This window comes from Ambystoma mexicanum, chromosome 4q (genome assembly GCF_040938575.1).
Source record: "Ambystoma mexicanum isolate Mex_15411 chromosome 4q, UKY_AmexF1_1, whole genome shotgun sequence".
NCBI classification, from domain to species: domain Eukaryota; kingdom Metazoa; phylum Chordata; class Amphibia; order Caudata; family Ambystomatidae; genus Ambystoma; species Ambystoma mexicanum.
In genome coordinates this window covers 996,144,243-996,165,865 of record NC_090928.1, presented here as the reverse complement: position 1 = coordinate 996,165,865, position 21,623 = coordinate 996,144,243, and the positions used below count along the sequence as shown (strand labels likewise).

The window sequence follows — 21,623 nt, the reverse complement described above, 5'->3', positions numbered from 1 at the left end:
TGGGGTGCAGCACCCGCCATGTGTCTACCACCTCCAAGGTTCTGAACAGGCGTAGGAGGCTGAGGGCTAGGGCAAAATCGCCAGGGGAAGGTGGGTGAGATTTATCTTTGGTGGGGTCCGGTACTCCGTTAAAGTCCCCCCCACCCCCCAAGAATCGTCTGGCCTTCCGTGAAGTCCGAGAGTGCGGAGCCCAGGGAATCGTAGAAGCTTGCTTGTCCCGAATTGGGCGCATAAACGGAAACAAAGGTATATAGATCCCCCAACAGGAGGCATTTTACTGCTACGAAGCGACCCTTTGGGCATAATATAAAGTCCAAGATCTGGGGATTGAGGCCTTTCCTGAAGAGGATCGCTGGGCCCCCCTTCTTGGATCCCCCCCGAGGCGAGGAATTGCAGTGGGTATAGACGTGATCGAAGACGCCCAAAGTCCGCTGGGAGGAGGTGAGTCTCTTGCAGCATTGCCACCCCGGCTTCCTCATCCTGTAGTTTTTGGAGGATCGATTTCCGCTTAGCGGGGGAGTTCAGCCCGTTAACGTATTTAGCGAGAGGCATTGTAATGTCTGAGCTTCTTGGGTCGGGGACCCCGCTGTGTTGAGTTCTGGGGCGAGGGGGCCAGAGGGCAGGCCGTCAGACGCCATCATTGGTGTTGGATAAGATTGGCATGTCCTGCTCTTGGGGTTTTAACAGGAGCCCCCAACGGGGGGCCAACTTTTTAACTGGCGGGGTGGTCGACATTGTGAGTGCAGCCTTCCCCCTGGCCAACGGGGCCAGTTGAGACATTAGAGTAACTTGGATTTCCAAAGACATGAGGGTGGAACGAACCTTGGAATGGGCCTGGGCCGTAAGTGAAGCCCGCCGTATTGTGCTGTGGCAACCTTCGGCTGCGTCGGAATGGGCGAGTAGTTGTATAGGTGACCAGGGCCACTAGATTGATCATGTGACATTGATTCCCGTTATCTGCCTGTGTGCCTTTCACCTCTTCCTGTTGTTTCGGGAGGTTCTTGACCATGCGGACCGCCTAGGCTGCGGGGCGCAGGACTCCCGGTTATCTGTCGCCTCCGAGGATGACGGGGCGGCCCCCGTTGGGGAGGAAGGGTGCATAATTTTGTGGGCAGTTCTCCGCAGAGTGCCGTTGAATGAGAATTGCAGGGCTGTTGGGAAGAGCCACCTGTACCGGACCTGGTGTTCTTGAAGGAAAGGGGTTAAGGGTCGTAGAGCTTTACTCTTCTGAAGGGTTAGGAGCGAGAGATCTTGGTAGATCTGGAGGCGCAAGCCCAAGAAGGTGAGCTCGTCCTTTCAGCGGCTGATGGTGGATCTGGCCTCTTTAGTAGAGTAGAAATGGACCCTGGTGATGACATCTGGTGGTGGGTCTGATTCCACCCCACGGCAAGGGCGCAGTCTATGGGTGCGGTCCAGCAATAGTAGGTGCTTGTCCAGGTCCGGGAGGAGGGCCTGGAAGAAATCCCCCACGTATTCAGCCAGTTGCTTGTCCGAGACTGAGGAGGGAACGCCTCGGATCGGAGGTTATTGCGGCGGGCCCTATTCTTCAAGTCCTCCTGTTTGAACTCCAAAATTTCGCACCTATCCTGAAGGGCTCTAACTGATTGTTGGATTTCACCCAGCGTTGTTGTGTGGTCCTGTGTGTGGTCCTCGACCTCTCCCAGTCTCTGCTCCACCTCAGCGACTCTGTTGTTGGTTTGTTCCAGGTTGGTGGAGAGCTCTGTCATGGCGGCTCTGAATTCGGCCTTAATGTCTGCCATGAATGCTAGTAGGTCGCCCCTGGTGGTCGGGGGATCGCCCTCCTTTTGTCGGTCCTGCAGGGTGTGTCCGGCAAGATCGGGTTTCCTCCCCTTGTCTGAGGCCGTCAGCATGGTGGCAATGTCCGCATTTTTGGTCACTTTTGCTTGTTTGGACATGGTGCCAGGAGTGGGGCGGATGTGGAGTTGGGCGGCAAGATTATGTTCTGACTTATGTTCTGCCTTAATCTTCCTTATGTCTTGCCTTGAGGATGCCGTCCCAGGTCGGGGAGGGCCGTGTCCGGAGACTGCCCACCAGGGTCACACAGGAGACAGCCAGTAGAGTTGAGGGGGGAAAGAGATGGGCCGGGGCGCCCCAGGAAGAAGAGAATCAGGAGAAGAGTAGATCCTCAGGAGCCCACCACGGAGACCACACTGCCCGGGATCCTGGATGTGAGCTTCAAGGAGGGCCCGGGGCCGCCCCCAGCAGGGCTGAATGTGTCCCGGGCCAGGCGGCCGTGGATTCCCACTGGGACGGGGGCGTGTTTGATGGGGTGAAACTGGCCCTGCAGGAGAGCGCAGCAGGGCCCCCGCAGGCCTCTGGCTGGAGATTCCCTGGGTCGAGTTGGTGCTGGCCTGGGGCTCCCCAGTCCGCTGGGAAAACCCCCACTTGTGTTGCTCTATGAAGAGGAGGCACCAGGAGGGAAGGTGTTGCAGGGCTCCCCCAGCATCGGAAGTGCAGGCCTTCTGCTGGGTCAGCAGCCACTGGCCCCTGACGAGGGGGGATGGCTGGGGTCCCAAGGGAGTGGGGCCAAGGCTGAGATGGGCCGAGGCGCCCCTGGAGTCGGGCCCGCAGGCCTGCGGATAATGGTGCCCGCGGCGCTTCCCAGTGCAGTCGGTGGGAGATCATGGGAGGAGGAGCCCAGAGAGCCGGAATCTCCTACACACCGGCGGGGGCCCAGGCGAGACGCGCCACAGCCCCCACCCTCAACGAGACCCACCTGGATGGGCGCCTCCCACGGCACCGGGGACAACGCCACGAGCAGTCCTCTGCGTCAGCGACAGGGGAGAATCTTGGGCTCTGCACCGGCGCGAAGGGCGGGGTGTCTCCCCTTCAGTGCTGGTGTCTGGTAGTTGCTGCGGGACCCCAGGTCGGGCGCCTCGAGGCTGGATGGCAGCGCGGGGGGGGCGCCCTCATGTGCAAGGCTGCCCCCGAAGGTCTCGATGCCGTCTCTGGGTCCGCGGGCCGAGAGCGCCCACCATTTTGGAATTTCAGAGTCCCGCGCTGCGAGGAGGCCGCGGTCCAGCCGGGTCCCTGGAGAGCGTTATGCTCCAAACTTTGGCGATTCACTGCCCCATATGTTCCGACGGCCCCTAGGTGTTACTGGGGCCTCGATAGGATCTTGGGAAGCTGCATTATTAGGGCTAACACGGCGGGCTTCATACGGCAGGCTTCATCGGAGCAGCCACATCAATGGTGTTCCAAGCCACGCCCCAATTGCATCCATCTTGAAATCGAGGCCTAGCCCTGTGCTGCTGCCAGGCCTGTAGGCCTGGCCCAGAACATAGCGATAAGTGTGTGAATGCAGGGTTGGGGTGTAACTCGGGCAGAAGTCAGAAAGACCAAACACGCAGAGTCATAAACATCTCATTGTCTCATATTATTAGAAGCAGGTGCGACAACACAAAGGCGCAACTGCTTGTGTTGCAACGTGCTGTCGTGAATCCTTCTGGTGATTAAATCCCCGTTCCAGAGATCTCCGATGACAAGCAGTGTGAGATGAGATTATGTTGAAAACATTGACGTGATGATGTCGGACGTGACAGAACGTACAGGATGCGTCATTGGGAAGTCCAATGAGCTTCCATCATTGTCAATGTCCACAAGACTCAGCTGTGTCTAGAATGTCGAAGATCTCTCACAGAGTCAAGGTATGGAAGCCTTGCACATAGCTGCAACCTATTCCCTGGGCAAAGTGTCAATTGGGCATGGATGCAGGACATGTAAATGCTTGCTGAGATATTACCCAAGGCATGGCCACAGTGGTAGCTTTTGGTGTGTTTGCTGTAACTTGCCCAAGGGGCAGTGATGATGTTAGCTTTTCCTGGTGCATGGCCAATGGCCATGCCAAGTGGCCACTGAGGGTGTGTTTGTTGCCACCGGGGAACAACAGCAAAGTCCACTTGGCATGCTCGCAGTGTTTTGCAGAGATTGTCATTGAGTTTGGGGTTTTGCTGAAGGCCATGCCCTGGGGCAGTGACTGCTAGGAATGGGTCACTCTAGCATACATTGCTAGAGTATATTATTGACAAAAAACAAAAAATCTACTGAAAAACATTTTAAGTTCAGTCCGGGATGACCTTTGTTATAAAAGCTTTAGACCTTTTGGTAACAAAAAAATAACTTAAAATGAAATTATGGTTACAACGCAAAAATGTAAGTACCTTGAAATTCACCAGTTATGTTTAGCTGGGCAACCATAACTCATCCCACCAGGTATGTACAGATATATGCCCATACATATAAATGTGAGTAACTGTGTAATGGCCTTATCATGACATTGAGAGGGTTTGGCAATAATAGGTCATAGTGGTTGTAAAGTTTGCCATAAACCTGAAATTGGATTGTTGGACCATAACATGCACATTTAGCAGTTTTTATTATGTCACATGGTTTAGTTTGCCTTTAGCAAGGCTTTTAAAATGTATGTACATTTATTTTGAATCTGGTAAATGGTTGGTAGAACATTGAATGTTATGAAATACAAATGTGTTGTCAGGACTGTTGATCCGCTACCTCATTCAACTAAAAGAATGGTTGTATCTGGTTAAAGTTCTTCATCTATGCATTGCTTACAATATTTGTCTTTGGCCATCACTCAGGGGTCGAGTACTGATGGAAGAAGGCTGTCTAAATAAATTGGGCAGTGTGTTTAGTTTTTGCAACGTTTGTTGTGTGAAGTGAACTAAGAAATGTCCTCTTCTGACGAAAACAAACCTAGAGGCTAGTCATTGGTTGAAATGTAAACTTCACAGGAAAGATGCACCTTGAATGAAATATGGAACTATTTCTGAGGTATGGAATATTCCTGTAAATTGAGAATTTAAAGCTACTGCTAGTAACTCACTTGCTTGAACTAGATCAACATGTTGCCGGGCCACTGACTTGGTAGATAACGGGGGCGCAATTGCCTTTGGACCTGGTGGTATTTTTGCTTGGGGAGGCGGTTGAGGGGTGCTATGCAAGCTCTGGGACTAAAGCCAGCCTTATTACCCACATGCTGAGCGCGGCTAGAATCTCCTTGGCGCAAGCATGGAAGAACAAGCAAGGGCCAGTAGTAGCCATGTGGTGGGTGAGGCCATGGGGAGTGATTTTCCATGGAAAAAGTAACGGCAATAGCTCATGGTTCCTATTCTACGTATCAGAATACTTGGATGCCATTGCATGAATTCACAGATGACAAGGAACAGATGTATTTCAAGCTTAAATTACTTCGCAAAGTCTCTGTTATCTGAAATTTGGCCTGAAAGGGCGACCCAGCCCGGAGAACATTCAGGAAAGCAGAGGAAAATGTAGTATTCCACCAAAATTATTGGAGGTTATGTTGGGGGGGGTAAGTGGGAGTTCTAATAGTTAAAACTCTTGAGCAAATGGAACTTAAAGAATGGAGCGAATAAAGGAGAAGACATGGGCAAGGCTATTGTTTGTTATTCTCTAATGCATGCATGTCTGTAATTTATGCTCTTGAATATCTAAATAAAGTTGATTAAAAAAAAAAGAAAAGTCAAACTCGAATGGATCATATATAGTTTACTCAACCAGCTTTCTGTGTTTTGTGAAAGTGTAAAAGACACCAGGGAGCCAGGCAACGTTTTCCAAGCAAAATGCTTCTGCTTTCATTGTTAAATATAAATTTTTAAAATTTTGCTAAGTAAGGGTCCAATTCACAAAGAGCTTGAGAAAATCAGGCAATGCAGACCATCACAGATTTGTACCTGCTGGTTTACACCTGATTACTTAAGCCTAAAACGTGAGCAAATCTGGGAAGTCCTGGAGAAAACCTTGTGAATTTTTTTTTGCACAGGTGTATCTCAAAGATGCTACCCCTTTTTGACCACTTCCCCATTTACCATGTTTTTCTCCATTCTAGCCCCTTTTTTTCCCTTATTCCAGTTGGTTTATCTAAAATGATTTTACAGGTTTTCTGACATTTTTGCAGACACTTTCTATTCTTGGAAACCACCTTATGCATCAAAATAACTTTGTCTAGTCCTCATTTCCATGCTATTGTGTTGGCAATTCCTCCCACCACAGTATCACAGTATCTCTTGTTGTCACGTTCATAGCTTAATTCACAACACACTTGGTTGCCACAGTATCTTCCCCATTCCTAAGATCACAATTTTAAATGACCATCACACAAAGATTAGAGGGTGTGATTGTGGTTGTAGCCCTCTTAGGCATAGAGTAGCACCATCATGTCATCTTCATGTTCTTTTGCATACTGGAAAATGCTTAATACATGCCCTTTTCTCATTTGTTTCTGTAGACACGTTACTTTGGCTTGTGGTTCTTCAGCAAGACAAACCACCAGCGACGATGGGTGGAGCTGCAAAAACCCCTGAAGAAGCAACTGGACAAGTTTGCCAACGAGCCCTTGCTTTATTTTGGCGTAATGTTCTACGTGCCAAATGTGTGCCGGCTAGAGAACGAGAGCACCAGGTATGCAGAACTCTAGATTTCTGGGCCAGATTGACATGGGATAATGTGTGGTATTTTCTGTAGGATAGAAAGGCAATTAGTGATCAAAAAATGTATTTCACAACATGAATGAATCATGCTAAAATGCTTGTGGGTAATCCGATCTAGCACTCTTCCCTCCCCCCCCCCCCCCCAGATCCAAGAATCCAAATTGATGGTATTTGAAAATACACAAAATAGGATTTCTATGTGTGGGCCTTTATTAATCTCAGCTGAGTGATTGGGGCCGATAAAGAGTGTTTTTTGTGTGAGCTTGGCTTTTAAGTTTCACTTAGTTTGGACTGTTTATTTGTTTACATTTTCTCTAATTCAGTTTCGTGCTTTTTGTAAGATGCTTTTTGAAATGCCAGAATATGGGGAGCAAGATGGAATCCCACCAATCGTGCATTAATGGAGAGATTTGTGCAGGTCAATATTTTATGGATGAATTACCTGACCTTGCGGCCCCTTCACTGTGTTTGTATAGCTAAATTCAGCACATTAAGTATTATTTTTCATTGATGAATCTTGGGTATAGCCTGAAGTTAGCCAAGAATAACATTTAATATCCACAGGTGGTTTTTATTCTAAAACGTAAACCCCTCCTTTTATAGCATGAGATAATTAGGGTGTGGTTTGGTGGGATTTGGAAGGGATTGTAGTGGGCTGGTGTTAAGTAAAGATAGCAAACATCAACTTATCTTCAAGGAGAAATACTGTGAATTGGCTTACGTCTGAAAATCTATTTTTATAATCCTCTCCCCACTGTGAGTGAAGCGATAATTTTAAAAGGGAACACAGTCTTTCTTGCTGCATGTCATGGAAGGGTTAATGATCCTGATGGAGCGCATAGATATCCCTCATTAAGACAAAAATTGCCTTATATGCTGGATAAATACCACAAGTTCATAATTCCACATAAGCTTTTTTTTCACCTCTCAAGATGGCTCCTCTTCGTCTTCTTCCTCCTCTTTCTCCTCCTCCTCTTCCTCTTCCTTCTCCTTCTCTTTCTCCCTCCAGCCACTAGCTCAGGGAAGCAGATTGCAAGGGATCAATACAAGGAAGTGGGGAGCTAACAGGGTTGGGGGCTTAGGAAATGTGGTAGGAAGGGGTCTACAAGCAACAGGGGAGGAAACATGGGGGTTCAAATTGTCTAGTCTCTGGCTGGGTCAGGAATGGAGGGTGTGTGGACTTAGGTGTTAGGGAGGAGCCATTCCTTGAAGAGGAGGGCCTTGAGCTCCTTACTGAAATGCATAAGTCAGGGGGGCGAGTCTGATGTAGACAGTGAGGATGTTTGAAAGTCTGGGGGCATAAAATGAGAAGGCTTGTCTTCTGGATCTTTCCTTCCTGCACTTGCCGAGTTCAAGTCTGCAAATGTTCTTGCTTCTGGTGGGTCGTGGTCCTCAGCAGATGCTAAGCTTCTCAGAGAGTTATCTTTGGGATTTAGGGACTACACACCTGGCTATACCTCTGTTGAATGCTGGAATTAAATAGAACATTATTCTCAAGAGAAAATATGGGCTTACAGTCATATCCATTGGCAAGAATCCACCCTCTGATTCCACAATTGCAGGAGGGGAAACCCAAGCTGATCGAGTTCAAGTTCACAGAAATTACTGGTCTTTCCTCGCCTGTTCCTGCTTTGGGCAGCCTCCAGTTCTCCACCTACCTTGATTCTTCAGGAAGCATCTCCTGTTCATCCTGATCAAGGATTTTGTACCCCTATTGTTTTTTTTTTTCCTTTGGTAGCCACCGTGGGGTTGCCAACTGTCAGCTGTTATACTAGCATACAGTTGAACCACACTGGAGACTGTGAAGGCATCATGAATTAGACACAGACAACAGGTTCAAGTTTGGTTCTCAAAAGCTTTATTAACTTAAAAAGTAGGATGGAGTAAGGCCTCACTTGCCCTATGCTAAGGTGGGATATCCCTACTCAAAGAAAACTAAGGATAGTCTGTGTCAGAGAGTCCAAATCAAAGGTCTGTCTGTGTCCAAAACTTATACCTGCCCTCATAACTAACTGAATACAATGTGTAGCAATGTCCGCATCAGAGTGAATAGTGTTCAAAATGGTTCCATGTGTTAATTCAGCCACAAAAATATTGCAATGCAAAAATATCGCCATATTTTTGCGGCGAAATTCACACATGGACCCTTCGGGGGACACCCCCGCAACCTCCGCTCCCACATAATATCCCCAACAAAAATATCACCTATGGCGAACCAAACGGCCATATCTACGGCAATATTTTTGTTGGGGATATTATGTGGTGATACCATTCAAAATATCGTTCAAAGCAGTTAATAAAATACTGGGGTTCCCTTCCCCAAGAGTTCAAATCTTCCAGCTTTTCCAAAAACAACAAAGTTCCTTGGGACACTGCCCAGCTCTTTCACCTAAGAGGTTGTTGCAAAACACAAGCTTCTTTATGGATACTTTAATTGGCTTCTTCATACAGGGGCACTTGGTCTATGCACAGTCGTCTGACCACACAGTTCTCCCATTACAGGTCACACAACCAATACCCCTTTTTGTTGTCTGCTTTCCATCAACAATATGCCATTGCTTCCATATACGGGTTTCACACTCTTCTGACACTGTTGGCCACCATGCTCCTATTACACATTCTTGTATTCTCCTGGCTTTTGCGCTTGCAGGCTTCCTCCTAGCATGCAGTTCTTTAACCTCTTTTGGCTTTGGCCAATACTTGGTATCTCATACCATACCCTTTGGGGTATTCTCTTGACTTTGCCAATACTTGTGTTTCAGAAAATACAATTTGTGGTTGTGGTATCGGCTATTTTCACCGCCTTTCTTTCGCTCCACTCACGAGTGCTCAAAACTTGCTTTTACTCTGTTCGGCATTCAAGGGTATTCATAAAGACTTTCAGTTCGTTGGTTTTTCAAAGGTACTTATGCTTGCTCTGTTCGGTATTCAAAAAGTACTTGTAAAGGTTTTCATTCTGTTTGGTATTTAAAATAATGCTTTTTGCATTTCGCCTGCCAGCCCAGTGTTTTCCATATTCACTGGTCGGAGCTTACGGGGGTTGTCGCCTTCCCATGCGGTACCTCACCTTCTCTCCCAGAAGCTCTTCGTGGCGTGGCTCCCCAGCGATGCTCCACATGCAGGTCAGGGACCATGTGACCACTTCGCTCGTTCACGCCTGCCTACTTCACGCGTACTGCTACTGGCCTCAAGCACTCCTTAGCTTCGCTTCCTGCTGCATCTAAAATGGGCCTTGAACTCTCTGCTTGCCACACCGCTGATCCGGAGTTGCCTCGCCAGCTGCTGCCTCTGCCTCCACAGCTGACCTTATTTGCAAAAGGACATCGGCTTTTAAAGTTCCCACCACCATGAGGAGGCCAGGAAAAACTAGACTGCTCACCATTGGAATGGTAGTTCTGCCTTACCTGTGCTATCCTGCTCCTCCTCCCAGTACTCCGCTGAGGCTGATGTATATCTATATTTATAAAATGATGCTGATGTGTGTTTGTCTCTATAAAGTGATGATGTTGCTTCCTAGTTGGTCTCTTTCTTGTCCCAGTGTTGAGCGGTTGTTTCTTGGGGACAGTATGGAGGGAAGATCAGGGAAAGGGCTGACCAAAGCCTAGAAAGCCTTGAGGGATGGAGGGTTCATTATGAAAAGGAAATGGGGGATACCATGTCTCACCTAAGTACATTCTCTCCCCACTCCCTGCACCCTCGTGATCCTCCCTCGCACATCCACCCCCAGGGTCAGGATCCAAAAGCGATGACCTTTGCCTGGCCACCCGAAAGGAGGCTACAGAGGGAAAAGAAGTGAGGACGCTCTCTGGTTCCTCACAAAACTGGCGCTCTCACCGCAGCATTTTCATCTGACTTTGGCTACGATTTCAGGCTCACTCTGTTTTGTTGCCATAGTTGACACTTGGACTGGTGGGACCAACCAGTCTCGACGTTTTCTTGCGCTCCTGCTGTCCTGAGCACTCAAAATCGCCCTGCACCACCCGGTGGACCAAACCGCTCTGAATTGGGCTACTCTGCCAGAATCTTCACCGTGCTGCGTTTTCATCTGGAACTTTGCTGGTCGTCAGCTCGTGTCACAAGTCGCCTACCAGCCAAGTTTCAGCTTACCAGCATCAAGTGACCCTGCACGGGAAGGACGTCTTTGATTGCGACTGGGGAGACGCCTGCTGTCACCCTTGTGCAGTGACAGTCACTGGAACCAGCTTTAATCCATCTGATAGTGTCCCGAAAGGTGTGCATCAGTTCCTGCTGCATTCCTTCATCCGAGGCTTGCACTCAGCTTCTGGATCCGACCCGAATCTGTCTTGCACCCACAGCTCCTGGGCATCTTCTACTGGTTCCATTGGCTAGCAAATCTACCTCCTGCGACTCCCAGTCGGTCTCTCTAGTCACTTGGGAAAATCAAAGTCAGGGTGGTGAATAATCGCAACAGTTACAGCCACCCTTGTCTCCCCTAAAATAAACCCTAGAATAAACTTGTGCATTCCATTCCTTTCTTTTTATATGTATATTCCTAGAAGCTGTTCTAAAGATAGAAAAAAGCATCTTACCTGTAATATTCTTTAGAAGTCTTCTGGAACATTTTTCACCACCACAAGAACCTTTCCTACCCTTGTCGCTTCTCCTTAGAAGAAGCTTTGTGACTTTTTGGTTCAAGGCCCCATTCAACATGGGGATTAGATTCATAAAGTTAGGGTATTATTCATGTGAACCTTTTTTACTTACTGCACCATTACTTACCTTCCTTTGATATGTTTAAGTGAATTGTGTGCATTTTTACAAACCATATGTGACTGTATATATGTTTGATAACTGGGTGTTGTGTGATAATATTGCCTGCTTCATTCATTTTTCTAATGTGTTTTGGGCTAATGATAAGAGTATTTTTGTACTTGCCTGTCTAAGCAGAATTTTTGTGCGCTTCATTGTGTGGACTTATTGTGGACCCCAGAGCACACTCACTCCTAAGACTAAGCCTTGACCACTCTCCGCGCTTACTTTGATTGGGTTTGGCTAGCCTCTCCGAGTTCCCCTGTTTACTATATCTAGGGTGGCCCCTTAAAATCTGTCCACCAGGCCAGATTTTAGAAATCCATCTTAACACCCCTCTAGCTCAAAGAACATGACACCTGTTATGATGCACACACAACAAAAATATTGAACTAATCTTGAGCAATACCAGTGTGTTGATTCTTAAATATATTGACTTCATAAGATTATATCAGGGGCCTTCTCACGAGTTGGGCGGTACCCCGACTGGGATTTCGCCCAACTTTATTTGCGTTAGCGCCCACTTGTCAGGCGGTATTACCGCCGGGTGATGGTTTGGGCGCTAACCGCTACACCCCATGGACCCAATGGGGAATTTTCAGCACAATTAACATGCAGTAATACCACCGATGGTAATTGTGCCGAAAATGCCATTTTTTCCGGAGTGTTTCCCCCAGCTCTGAGCTGGGGTAAACATGCCAGACTCGAGATTACACGGACCCTTAAATGTGGCGGTAACACAGTTAACACAGCATTTAAGGGCTACTACCCAACTTGTGATCAGGCCCAAATAGTAGAAACAATGACGAAGTAACCTGTTTTTTCGAAAAATACATTTTTCGACTGTGATCATTGATTTGGTGGAAAATTCCCTCGCCTATGTGTTAACTTAATCCCTAGGTAACAAAGCTTAATTTCTTTCAATAATATCCATGTCAGAATATACATTCATACTTTGTTTTTGGATAATAATGATATTGCAAATAGTTATGTGGCTATGGCTAACATGTGTTTCACACTTTTGTAGATGTAATAAATTACTCTGCATGCTTATTCAGAGCTTTAGTATGCCAGGTATAAATGGGGGGGGAAATGGGAAGAAAAATAAAGTTTTATTTGTACTTGTAATAATTTACCTTTTTTGTCTCGGACCTCAGTGCTTAATTTGTGAACAAATAAGTGCCAGGGTTCAAATATTTGCTAGCACACCCATGACACATACAATGTCACGAGAGGAGGTACAATGGAGCGCCGCCAATAAACAACCCACTAACAAACTAATCCCTCTACTTGCTCAAACTCTAACCAAAACAAAACCATGCCAACTTCACTAGACCGCCACAACGAAACACACCACATGTAGCCTCGCACAGCAGCACATGACAACTACCGACCGATAAATCACACCTAGGTTCAGCGTACTGAAGCTTCCAACAGCATATCACAGCTATCTTGCGCTTTTTACCGCTCAGTCCTAACTTACCCTACCATCTTGCTTTTCAGATTCGCCAGATTGCCAGTGGACCACTCGGTGGTGATAGTGATAGGTCCGAATTGTTGGACCCTCCGGAGCTTCTGCTAATTGGACCCCAGATTGCTAGCCACTGTCACTGGGACCTTTACAAGTTCTTGTAGATTTGGCTAGGAACCTGGGTGTAAAGCTATCCTCGTTTCTATCTATGGAAAGTCAGGTTAACACCACCTGAGGGGTTGGTTTTCTTAAATTGAAGCAGTTGAAAAAAGCCCTTCCTTTTATCCCTGAAGATTTTCATGCCCAAGTAGTTGCAGTATGGCAGTATTGATAACTGCAATGCTATCTATCTCTCACAGCCGCTTATTTGATCCATGCTTACGGGTTCTGCAAAATGCAGCAGTCCATCTGATTTAAGGGGTTCCCTTGTGGCCAGCATGGCTCACCAATCTCTGCTCTGGTTGTCTGTTTTAGTCTGAATCAAATTCAAGGCGTTATGTATTATCCATCGAGCTTTGAAAGATGAGGGTTGTTTAGCCATACAGGATAAGTTGCAACGTTATTGCCCAGGGTGTTTTCTTAGATCTACGGATGCAGTGCTATTGAGGGTTCCCAGTTATCGAGAGAATGACTGGGAGGCAGAGCATTCGCTGTTGCTGCCCCAAACCTTTGGAATGCTTTGCCACTGGCTCTACGGCATATCTGTTACGCTCACCTGGCTCCCACAGAGGCGTCGATCTGAACTGGACAGCTGCGGTCTCCACCAATGTGACGCGTAGGGCCGAGATGACGGACTGGACTGGCCCACCTAGCTTTGTTTGCTTGGCCCGTAGGAATATTCTTCTTCAAATGGAGAAAGGGAATTAACCTCCCGTGGAGTTGAGTGTAAATCCCCCCCCTACCCCCGCTGTTCTCCCCACAGATCACCTTTGATGTCCCCTCTTATAGTCTCGCCTGATGGTTTGAAAAGATGAGCTCTCCATCCTGCATTGAGCGCAGGGGCGCGTTGATAACCAGTTGCTTCACTGGCGTGGCAGAAGACTGGATGCAGACTTGGAGGCAGGGTGAGCATTACGCTGCTGGATGCAGAATAACGTGAAGCGTGTGCTGCTCTTCGGGCGTGGTTTAAATAGCCTCCAAAGTAGTCCCAGGTAAGTATTCCTCCCCAGCCCCACCCGAGTAAAAAAATAGTCCCTAGGTAAAATAGTCCCTTCCAAGCTTCATTTGGTTTGGAGCTCTTGCAGCATGGTCTGCATCAGGTAAGTTCTACTCTATGAGCCTGGCGCCTATGGCGCCAGGACTGACTCTCCATATGAGCCTGGCGCCATAGGCGCCAGGACCGCACCCAAACCAAACAGCCCCTAGCAGGGGTTTTTGGGCTTGCGCAAAATAACTTGATGCCTGCTTCCGGGGTTGCAGGACCTGGTCTGGGTCCCCGGGGGTAGGCATCATGACAATACCATGGAGTTTGGGCCTTTTAAGTGCAGTGTTTGCTTAACCAGATGTGTCTCTTGTGGTATCCTATCACGCCATGATGCCTTTGGTGATAGTGTGCGTTACAAATACATGATGATTGAGTGATAGTGCGCAGTATAAATATCCTTTAACTTAACATAGCATAACATCAGGACGGGTAGCTTCCCGCTCACTGTTGCCACCATTTACGTCTACTCCCCTCATTGTCTATGTATGGAGTTACATCCTGTCCGATTTAGGGCTGTTCCTTGTGTTAGAAGTATGTATGGAGTTAAAGCTGCAACTTTCACTTTCTCATTTAGGTTGATGGGTGTATTATGTCAGATGTGTGATTTACAAATACCAATCAACATAACATTAAATAAAATATTTGGCGTGTCTTGATAAGAGTCAAATGTTTAAGTGTCTTCAAACACAATCATTGTTAACATTTTGCTCTGATTTTATAGGTGCGTCATAGGTGACTGAAAGTTAAAATAATAAAGTTGTCAAAACACCATATCATACAGGGTTCGGATTGAAGGGAGCTGGGAGATATTTAGCTCCTGCTTCTAGCATAGTAGAGCCTGGTTAGCTTGAAACCAACAGCTAGCAGGAGCTACTTTTGGCTCCTAGGGCCAACATGTGCCTTCCAAACAAGTACATTTGACATTAACTTTGAGTGTTTATAAATGTTAATTAATCAATAAAACCAGTGGAAGGGGGCATTATCATCAGTTTCTATTGATATTAATACCCCGGTAAGTCGTGGGTGGCGGCCTCCCACTCAAGGAGGCTTGAAGCAGGGTCTTTGTCCTGTGTGGTCAGGACCCCGTTCCAAGCCGCCTCATTGGCTACGAGGCCACCACCCCCCTTCTCGCTGGGTACTAATAAAGAAAAATTTGAACGCATCCAATGCATGCACATTTAAACACTATGGTTCTTGTCTAATAGACTAAAAGTTAAAGGAGCATCTCTGGTAGCTCCTGGATCCCCTGTGGTAGCTCCTGCCTAATGGGTGATGCCGAAACCCAGGAGCTGGTTTTAGCTCCTGCTCATTGAATCTGTATTTCGATCCCCCTCATATTTGAACTGAGCCTGAGACAACAAGTGCCGGGGCTCAGAAATAAGTGCCAGGGCTGAGCCCTGGCAAACACCCCCACAAACTAAGCACTGGTCTGGGTATGTCAATGGAAGCTTCGAATCTTCGGCAGTCTCTATTTAGCTTTATGATTTCAAAGGCGAAAAAAATATCCTTTATCTGACCAGCTGCCAAAAAGCATGGCCCTTCTGAGAAGTGTGTTCCATCTGCTTGGAAGTATGTAAGCCTTGCTGAGAAGTCAATTTACTTTCACATTCAAAATTGTAACAGCCTTGCTGAGAAGTGAAAGGACACTGTCTTTTTGAGTCAAAACATTTAGCGGCTGGTTAGTCTAACATCTCTGCTGCATACTCCCTATCGCACAGTGCTATACTGCCAGGATTGGACCCTAAGACCTGCATACGATACCACGATCTATGCAACAGGAGCATTATCACACTGAGCTATTTTTCCCAACATATCGGGGTGTCTGAGGTTTTCGTAGGGCAGGAGCACTGCCAGATGGATATAAGACGTATCTTATTTATGACAGCCTTTGTCCCCCATGGGTCTTAAATGGACCATCTTATACGTAAATGGGAGATTTCATGACATTCTCATGCATCAGAAAGGTTGGTAGGTCTGGGGCATTGCCAGTCACAAACCAGCTATTTAAGATGGAGAGATTATGAATTAAATCCCTTTCGATCACCAACACAGTGGGCCTCATTCCGACCCGGGCGCAAAGGGATACCGGGCACTGGTAAGGACACCGGTGCCGGAAATCCCTTTGCACCCTATTCCGAGGTCCACCAACGGGACACATAAGGTACGTTTGGTTGGACCAAACATACCTTACGGTTCCCGTTAGGGGACCAGGGAGCAAATAACGGCCTTGGCATGCGCCGGGCCGTTATTTGCGCCCCATCCCATTCCCATTGAGCCCTATGGGGGCTTAAATGGGAATGGGGATTGCCATTTTCAATGGGGACTTACCGGTCCCACAAACGTCGGAATAGACCGGTAAGTCCCCATTCAACCAGGGCGGACTCGCTACCGTTATTGGAGGCAGTCATGGCGCTATTGGCGCCATGACTACCTCCGATCTCGGAATGAGGCCCAATGTATTGTTTTCTCTACTCACGAGTGTGCATCACACCTTCTCAGGATGGTAGAATGGTAGGAAAGAAGTTTAGATTCGGTTCGCCATATTGGAGCTGCCAAGCGCAAGTTTTATTATATGAAAATATAGCACTCCAATGAACAGTGCTGGTAGTGTTTAATTTCAAGTATGGCATTGCGGCTGCTTCTGAAACATCTCAACAGTGTGCATAACACCTGCTCAACGACATGAGAATGACATTCAGAGGTTATGCCAGTTTCATGTTTTCCCTTGATGTAGGTGTTGGGTAAATGCCTATGGAATATGAGAATGGTAACAAAGCATCAGGGCCTCATTGGCTAAGCCATCAGAATAGTGACTAGGTGGGAATTGAACGTAGTGGAGGAAATGGTTCAAAAATGCAAAGATGGATTCTGACTCAGAATCTTAACCCTGTTTCTTAAAAATGTGACTAATCGCCCCACAGTCTCTCTTCCCTCCCTCTGTTCTCAGTCCCAGGTTCCCTCCCCGCCAGTTTCACACCTGCACTGCCCCCCTTGGCAACCCTTGCACTCTGGGGCTGTTCTATATACCTACTAGCACTTGACACCTGATGTCTGCACTTAACCTTGCACCTTCCACCAGCTGGCCGCACTTCTTTTTTTATTGTTCCTATTATTGTTTCTATGTATTTACTGTTTATCGTATGTACTCTCCCTCGCACTTTTCCCCTTTCCCACCTCCACTCCACTTGCGCGAGCTCGATGTCACCTGGCCTAGTAAGATCGTTGTCTCTGTTTTCCCTCTGTTCCCCTTCCTTGCCTCGTCGCACCTTGAAACACTTGAGTATAGGCGCGTTATAAATGCCATATATCATATCATATTGCATTACCTTTAGCCAATACTTTTTTAAATATTAAAGTGAAAGTATGCCTACCGACCCTGCTAATGTCCAGTCTATTTGTCTCCTTATCTCTTTAGAATTCTTGAGCGCCATGTTTACTCACAATTTAGCTCGTATTCCACTACTTCCAATCTTCTTGGCCCCTTCTCAATCTGGCTTTCACTCCGGTTTTTCTCCTGAGACTCTATTGTGTTGTCTCGTCGTAACCGCTGGTGTTCCCTCTGTGCCAAATTTGATCTTTTCCCTCTGTGCTCTGTTCTTCACTCTTCTGTTTCGTCTTGCATGGTCTGCCAGCATTTCCCCCTATCTGCTACGGCAACTGGCAAAGAAAGCAGTGTGTATGGCTTAGATTGTAAGCGGTTAGTGCCTAATGATTAATCTAAATGTATTTCCTGCTATGACATCACGCCAGTATGGAAGTAGCCGTATACAGCATTTTGTATGCATCCTGGGTCTTTGGTGGTGTTCGGAGAGAAGGATGGTGATGCAAAAAGCTAAGGTGACAGGTTTTTATTTACTCTTGGCTTTGCTTGACTATGTCCCTCATGCCACACTTTTCACCCTTCTGTACTGCTCAGCCATGAGATCAACTCATGGGATGGGACTGTGATATTGAGGGTGTCCTAGACAACATCACATTTTGGATTGGTATCTATCAACAACGGAGGGAGGGGACGGCAGCAGAGGGGTCATTTCACTTTGAGGTGCTGAGTGATGGCATAGACAATTCTAGCTCAGCTCTCTCCTTTGATGGAAATCATTCCAATTGGCGATAGTTTAAAAATTAGTGACAAGGCAGGCGCTCTGTTGCCATTCAAGTTTTCCTGCATTAGCTTCTCCTCCAAACGCACGTTTTCATGACTCCATCAATCTTCAGGGAGGCTCTGTTTCACGGCTTTTTCAGGTGTGTCTTCATTTCCTTTTCAGGTGTGGCAAGTTAATCGAGTCTAAGGATTCTGGGACTTGTATTTTTGCACTTAATTTTTCTTGCAGGTGGCTGGAAACAATTCCCTGGCGATAGTTGCCCTTTTGCAATGTTAAGTTATTTAATTTGACTGTGTTTTATTTGCACATTAGCACTGTTGAGAGCAAAAAAGCCAATTTGAGTCCTTTGAATGCAGTCCAAAATCATTGGTTAATGCCTTTTGAAACTGATCAGAGGGCTAACTGCTGAAGAAAGGGAGAGAAAGCAGTGACTGGATTTGTAAATTCGTGTTAATATCATTATGAATATTGGAGCAAGTCAGTATAACTCGTTATTGCCCAATATCTGTCCATTTGCTCTGCTGCTTGCGGCTCGGCACATAAGCATGTGAAAGCCAACTACTAGCTGTGCAGCACTGTCGAGTGCAGCATCACGTGAAACACGGCAGTCTGAAACGGTGTCAAAATGCAGGCTTTGTTTGAAAAAGAACCCTCAGTGTTGCGCAGTCCTTTCCCATCACTTGTTTAATTCAGGCTAGTTTGTAATGTGAATTTCTCATCTCTTATAATTGCTGATATTGTGTTTCTAGTTTTATATCGGGGCAGGTGCTTTTAAATGTAGGTTTTCTTTAGTTGAAAATTCAGAATATATGCCCCTTTAAGTATGCCACATCGGCTCAGACTATGTTAATGAGATTGAAGAGGACAACAGGTACTGTTTCCACAAGTTGTTCTTGACGAAGGTATGTCGTTGTATTGTTGTACGGACTAATACTTCTGGTATTTTGGATTAACCCTGATCAAATTATAGGTTATTATTAAGGAACGTATTATGATTGCATAGTGCAGTTGAGAGCTCCCTGTAATTTGGGATAATGAATGCAAGAGTTCAAGGGCAGAGAGTGAAGTGCAGGTTGTGGCATGCCTCCCCCGCCTCGCAGAGCTTGCCGTCGCTAGCCATTGCGTTGCATCGACGAGATGTTTTTGTTCTATAGCTATTGCCCTTCTATTTGGAAAACATGTTTGGTTCGCTCCTTGTAACAAAAAATGTGAAGGATTGCTTTTGTAAAACCTGCGTTTGGATGATTTGGGGTGAATGGTGCTGGCGGGGACAACTGTTAGGGAGAATTCTCATTTCTGTGCTAATTCCCTTCAACCTTAACCTTCTTTTGCTGGAGACCTTTTTCTCACTCTCATGTGTATTGACCTGATTTGGATTATGTGTTTCCTCTGTTTTTAGAGTCTGACAAACTCTATAGCCAACTTTTTTATGACACACAACACCTTCAGTGTAGTGTCACAGAGAAATACTTTAGATTTCTCCTATGGTTTAAATACCTTTTCTTGTGTGAATTACAGTTCCCAAGAATAGTAATGTGAAATCTCGTTATAGGTCCAGCACACACCATCTTATGTGGAGTGCTGGGGGGGTTTACCTAGTAGTCTAGTCCCTTATCCTACATTCTCATGTAACATGTTTTATGTCATCTTCCCTACTTTAAATGGCTGGTGGCAGTGGTTTAATTTTCCTACCATTGTGCTTTTCTACCGCACGCTGACTCCTCAGCTGCAGTAGAGCACCCATGGGTGACCATTTCGTCAAAATGGCCCGGTCTTCTTTTTCTGCCATTTTCTGTTTGTGAGGTCTTTCTTGGGTTTTACTCTGTGTGTTGAGCCAGATTTGAGCCCTTTGTTCATTCTGCCTTTGGCGGGTTTAAGCCCTGAAGCCCACCTCTGGCGCCAGTGTGTTTGGAAGGACAGGATGTGAGGGAGGATCCCGAAACTCCCCTGTCCTTTGTCTCTGGGACTGCCTGAATGCAACCAGTCCTGATTGGCTGGCTGCCCACCCTGCTGTGTGATTGACAGCCTAGGCTGTGGATGAATGGGAGAAACCTGCTTAAAAGGTGAGGGTTTTAAATGCCATATTGAAATAGGGGACTATGTTCATATGTGGTGGAATTGTCAGATGGTACAAACTTACTGGAGTTTGGTTCTATCGTGGATAAAAGGGGTAGATGGAATGGAGAGAACCTTCTCCCCCTGGCTAGTATTGTTTGGTATTGAGGTCCGAAGGTGAAACACGACCATATGTTACAGGTCATGTTAGTTGCGGCCAGATGCTGTTGGGCCCAAAAATGGAAATCGCCCGACCCCTGGGGGGGGAGAAGGAATGGGTATCAAAAACACGGGCAATCTATGACATGGAGTACTTAACTCACCTGATTGGCGAATCGAAGTCTAACATTGAGGGCATATGGCTGCCATTTTTTGACAAATATGGGAAAGCATCTTAAGATGTAAGCAACCGTCTTTGACGGTTCCCCTGATTTGAGCATCGCTGTCTGGTCCCCCCCTCCGGAGCGGGGAGAGAGTTGCTATGATGGGAAGTGTGATTTTTACATGTTGGACCTTGTGATTTGAGCGCCCCCTCTTTTTAGAGACTGCCTAGTGCTCACAATATGCCTTCAGTTAACATGTTGGACCTTGTTGTCATCATCATCCGATAGACCATGGTTGGGGAGAGGAAGGGGGGGAGCGGGAGGGGTGGGGGAAAGTTGTGACCTCATTTTCATATATGCCAATGTTTGTATCATTTTGTTATCATGTCATAACTATAAAAGCTCAATAAACACCAAATTTTCCCAAAAAGAGGTAAGGGTTTTGGGACTATAGTCGACCACTGGGAGAAACAACCGACGACGAAACCGTGAACGAAGCGTGCTGCATTCTCCTGGACCTTTGAATTGCCTGTTGAAGCCCTGCTGCTGTGCTGAAACTCCCCTTTTCACTTCGACAAAGAAGCTCCGGAAGGCACAACTTCTTCCCTTGGTTTAGTGGGACCAACTAACCCCGACACGAACTCCACTGGACCATCTTCCCTGACTGGCTGTACTTCTTTTTTTTAATAAAACATTTTGTTTTTCATAACAAGGTCGAAACAACCATAGAACAAGAAAGCAAAAACAAACGAAAAGGACAGCAAAATCATTACAGAACAGCATCCCCCGTCAAAGCTCTGCCAAGTATTAATGTCATCGGCCACCATCGTTCCTCCCCCCAGGCCTGCTCTCAAGCCAGTCATACGATGACTGCCAGCGTCCAGCCCTCAGTGCCCATAGTCTTCCCATTTCCCCCATATTTTGGATGCTTTAGTTGGGCATCCTCTCATACTGTAGATCAGTCGTTCCATCATGGCACACAAGTCCATATCCAGTACCCACCGCTCCAGGGTTGGGGGGTCCGGGACTCCCCATTTTTGTACAATGTTACGTTTCATTAGGGCTGTCGCGGTATTCAAAAGCAGTTTCTCCCATTTATTGGAATCAGATTCATCAGGCAGCCCAAGGACCAGGACCCGTGGGTCCAGTTCGATAGAGCGATTGAGTACCCTAGACAGTTCTCTGCAGCAAGCGTTCCAAAAGACGTGG

The 21,623-nt window shown here is 46.8% G+C and overlaps 1 protein-coding gene across 1 annotated transcript in view; it reads left to right on the top strand.

Moving 5' to 3' along the window:
- PTPN14 (protein tyrosine phosphatase non-receptor type 14) overlaps positions 1-21,623 on the top strand; it is a 1,387,330-nt gene that overhangs the window by 666,224 nt on the left and 699,483 nt on the right. Inside the window, exon 4 of the mRNA XM_069608563.1 lies at positions 6,287-6,459. Within this exon, the coding sequence (XP_069464664.1) occupies positions 6,287-6,459 (173 nt within the window). The remainder of the gene's footprint in view (positions 1-6,286; positions 6,460-21,623) is intronic.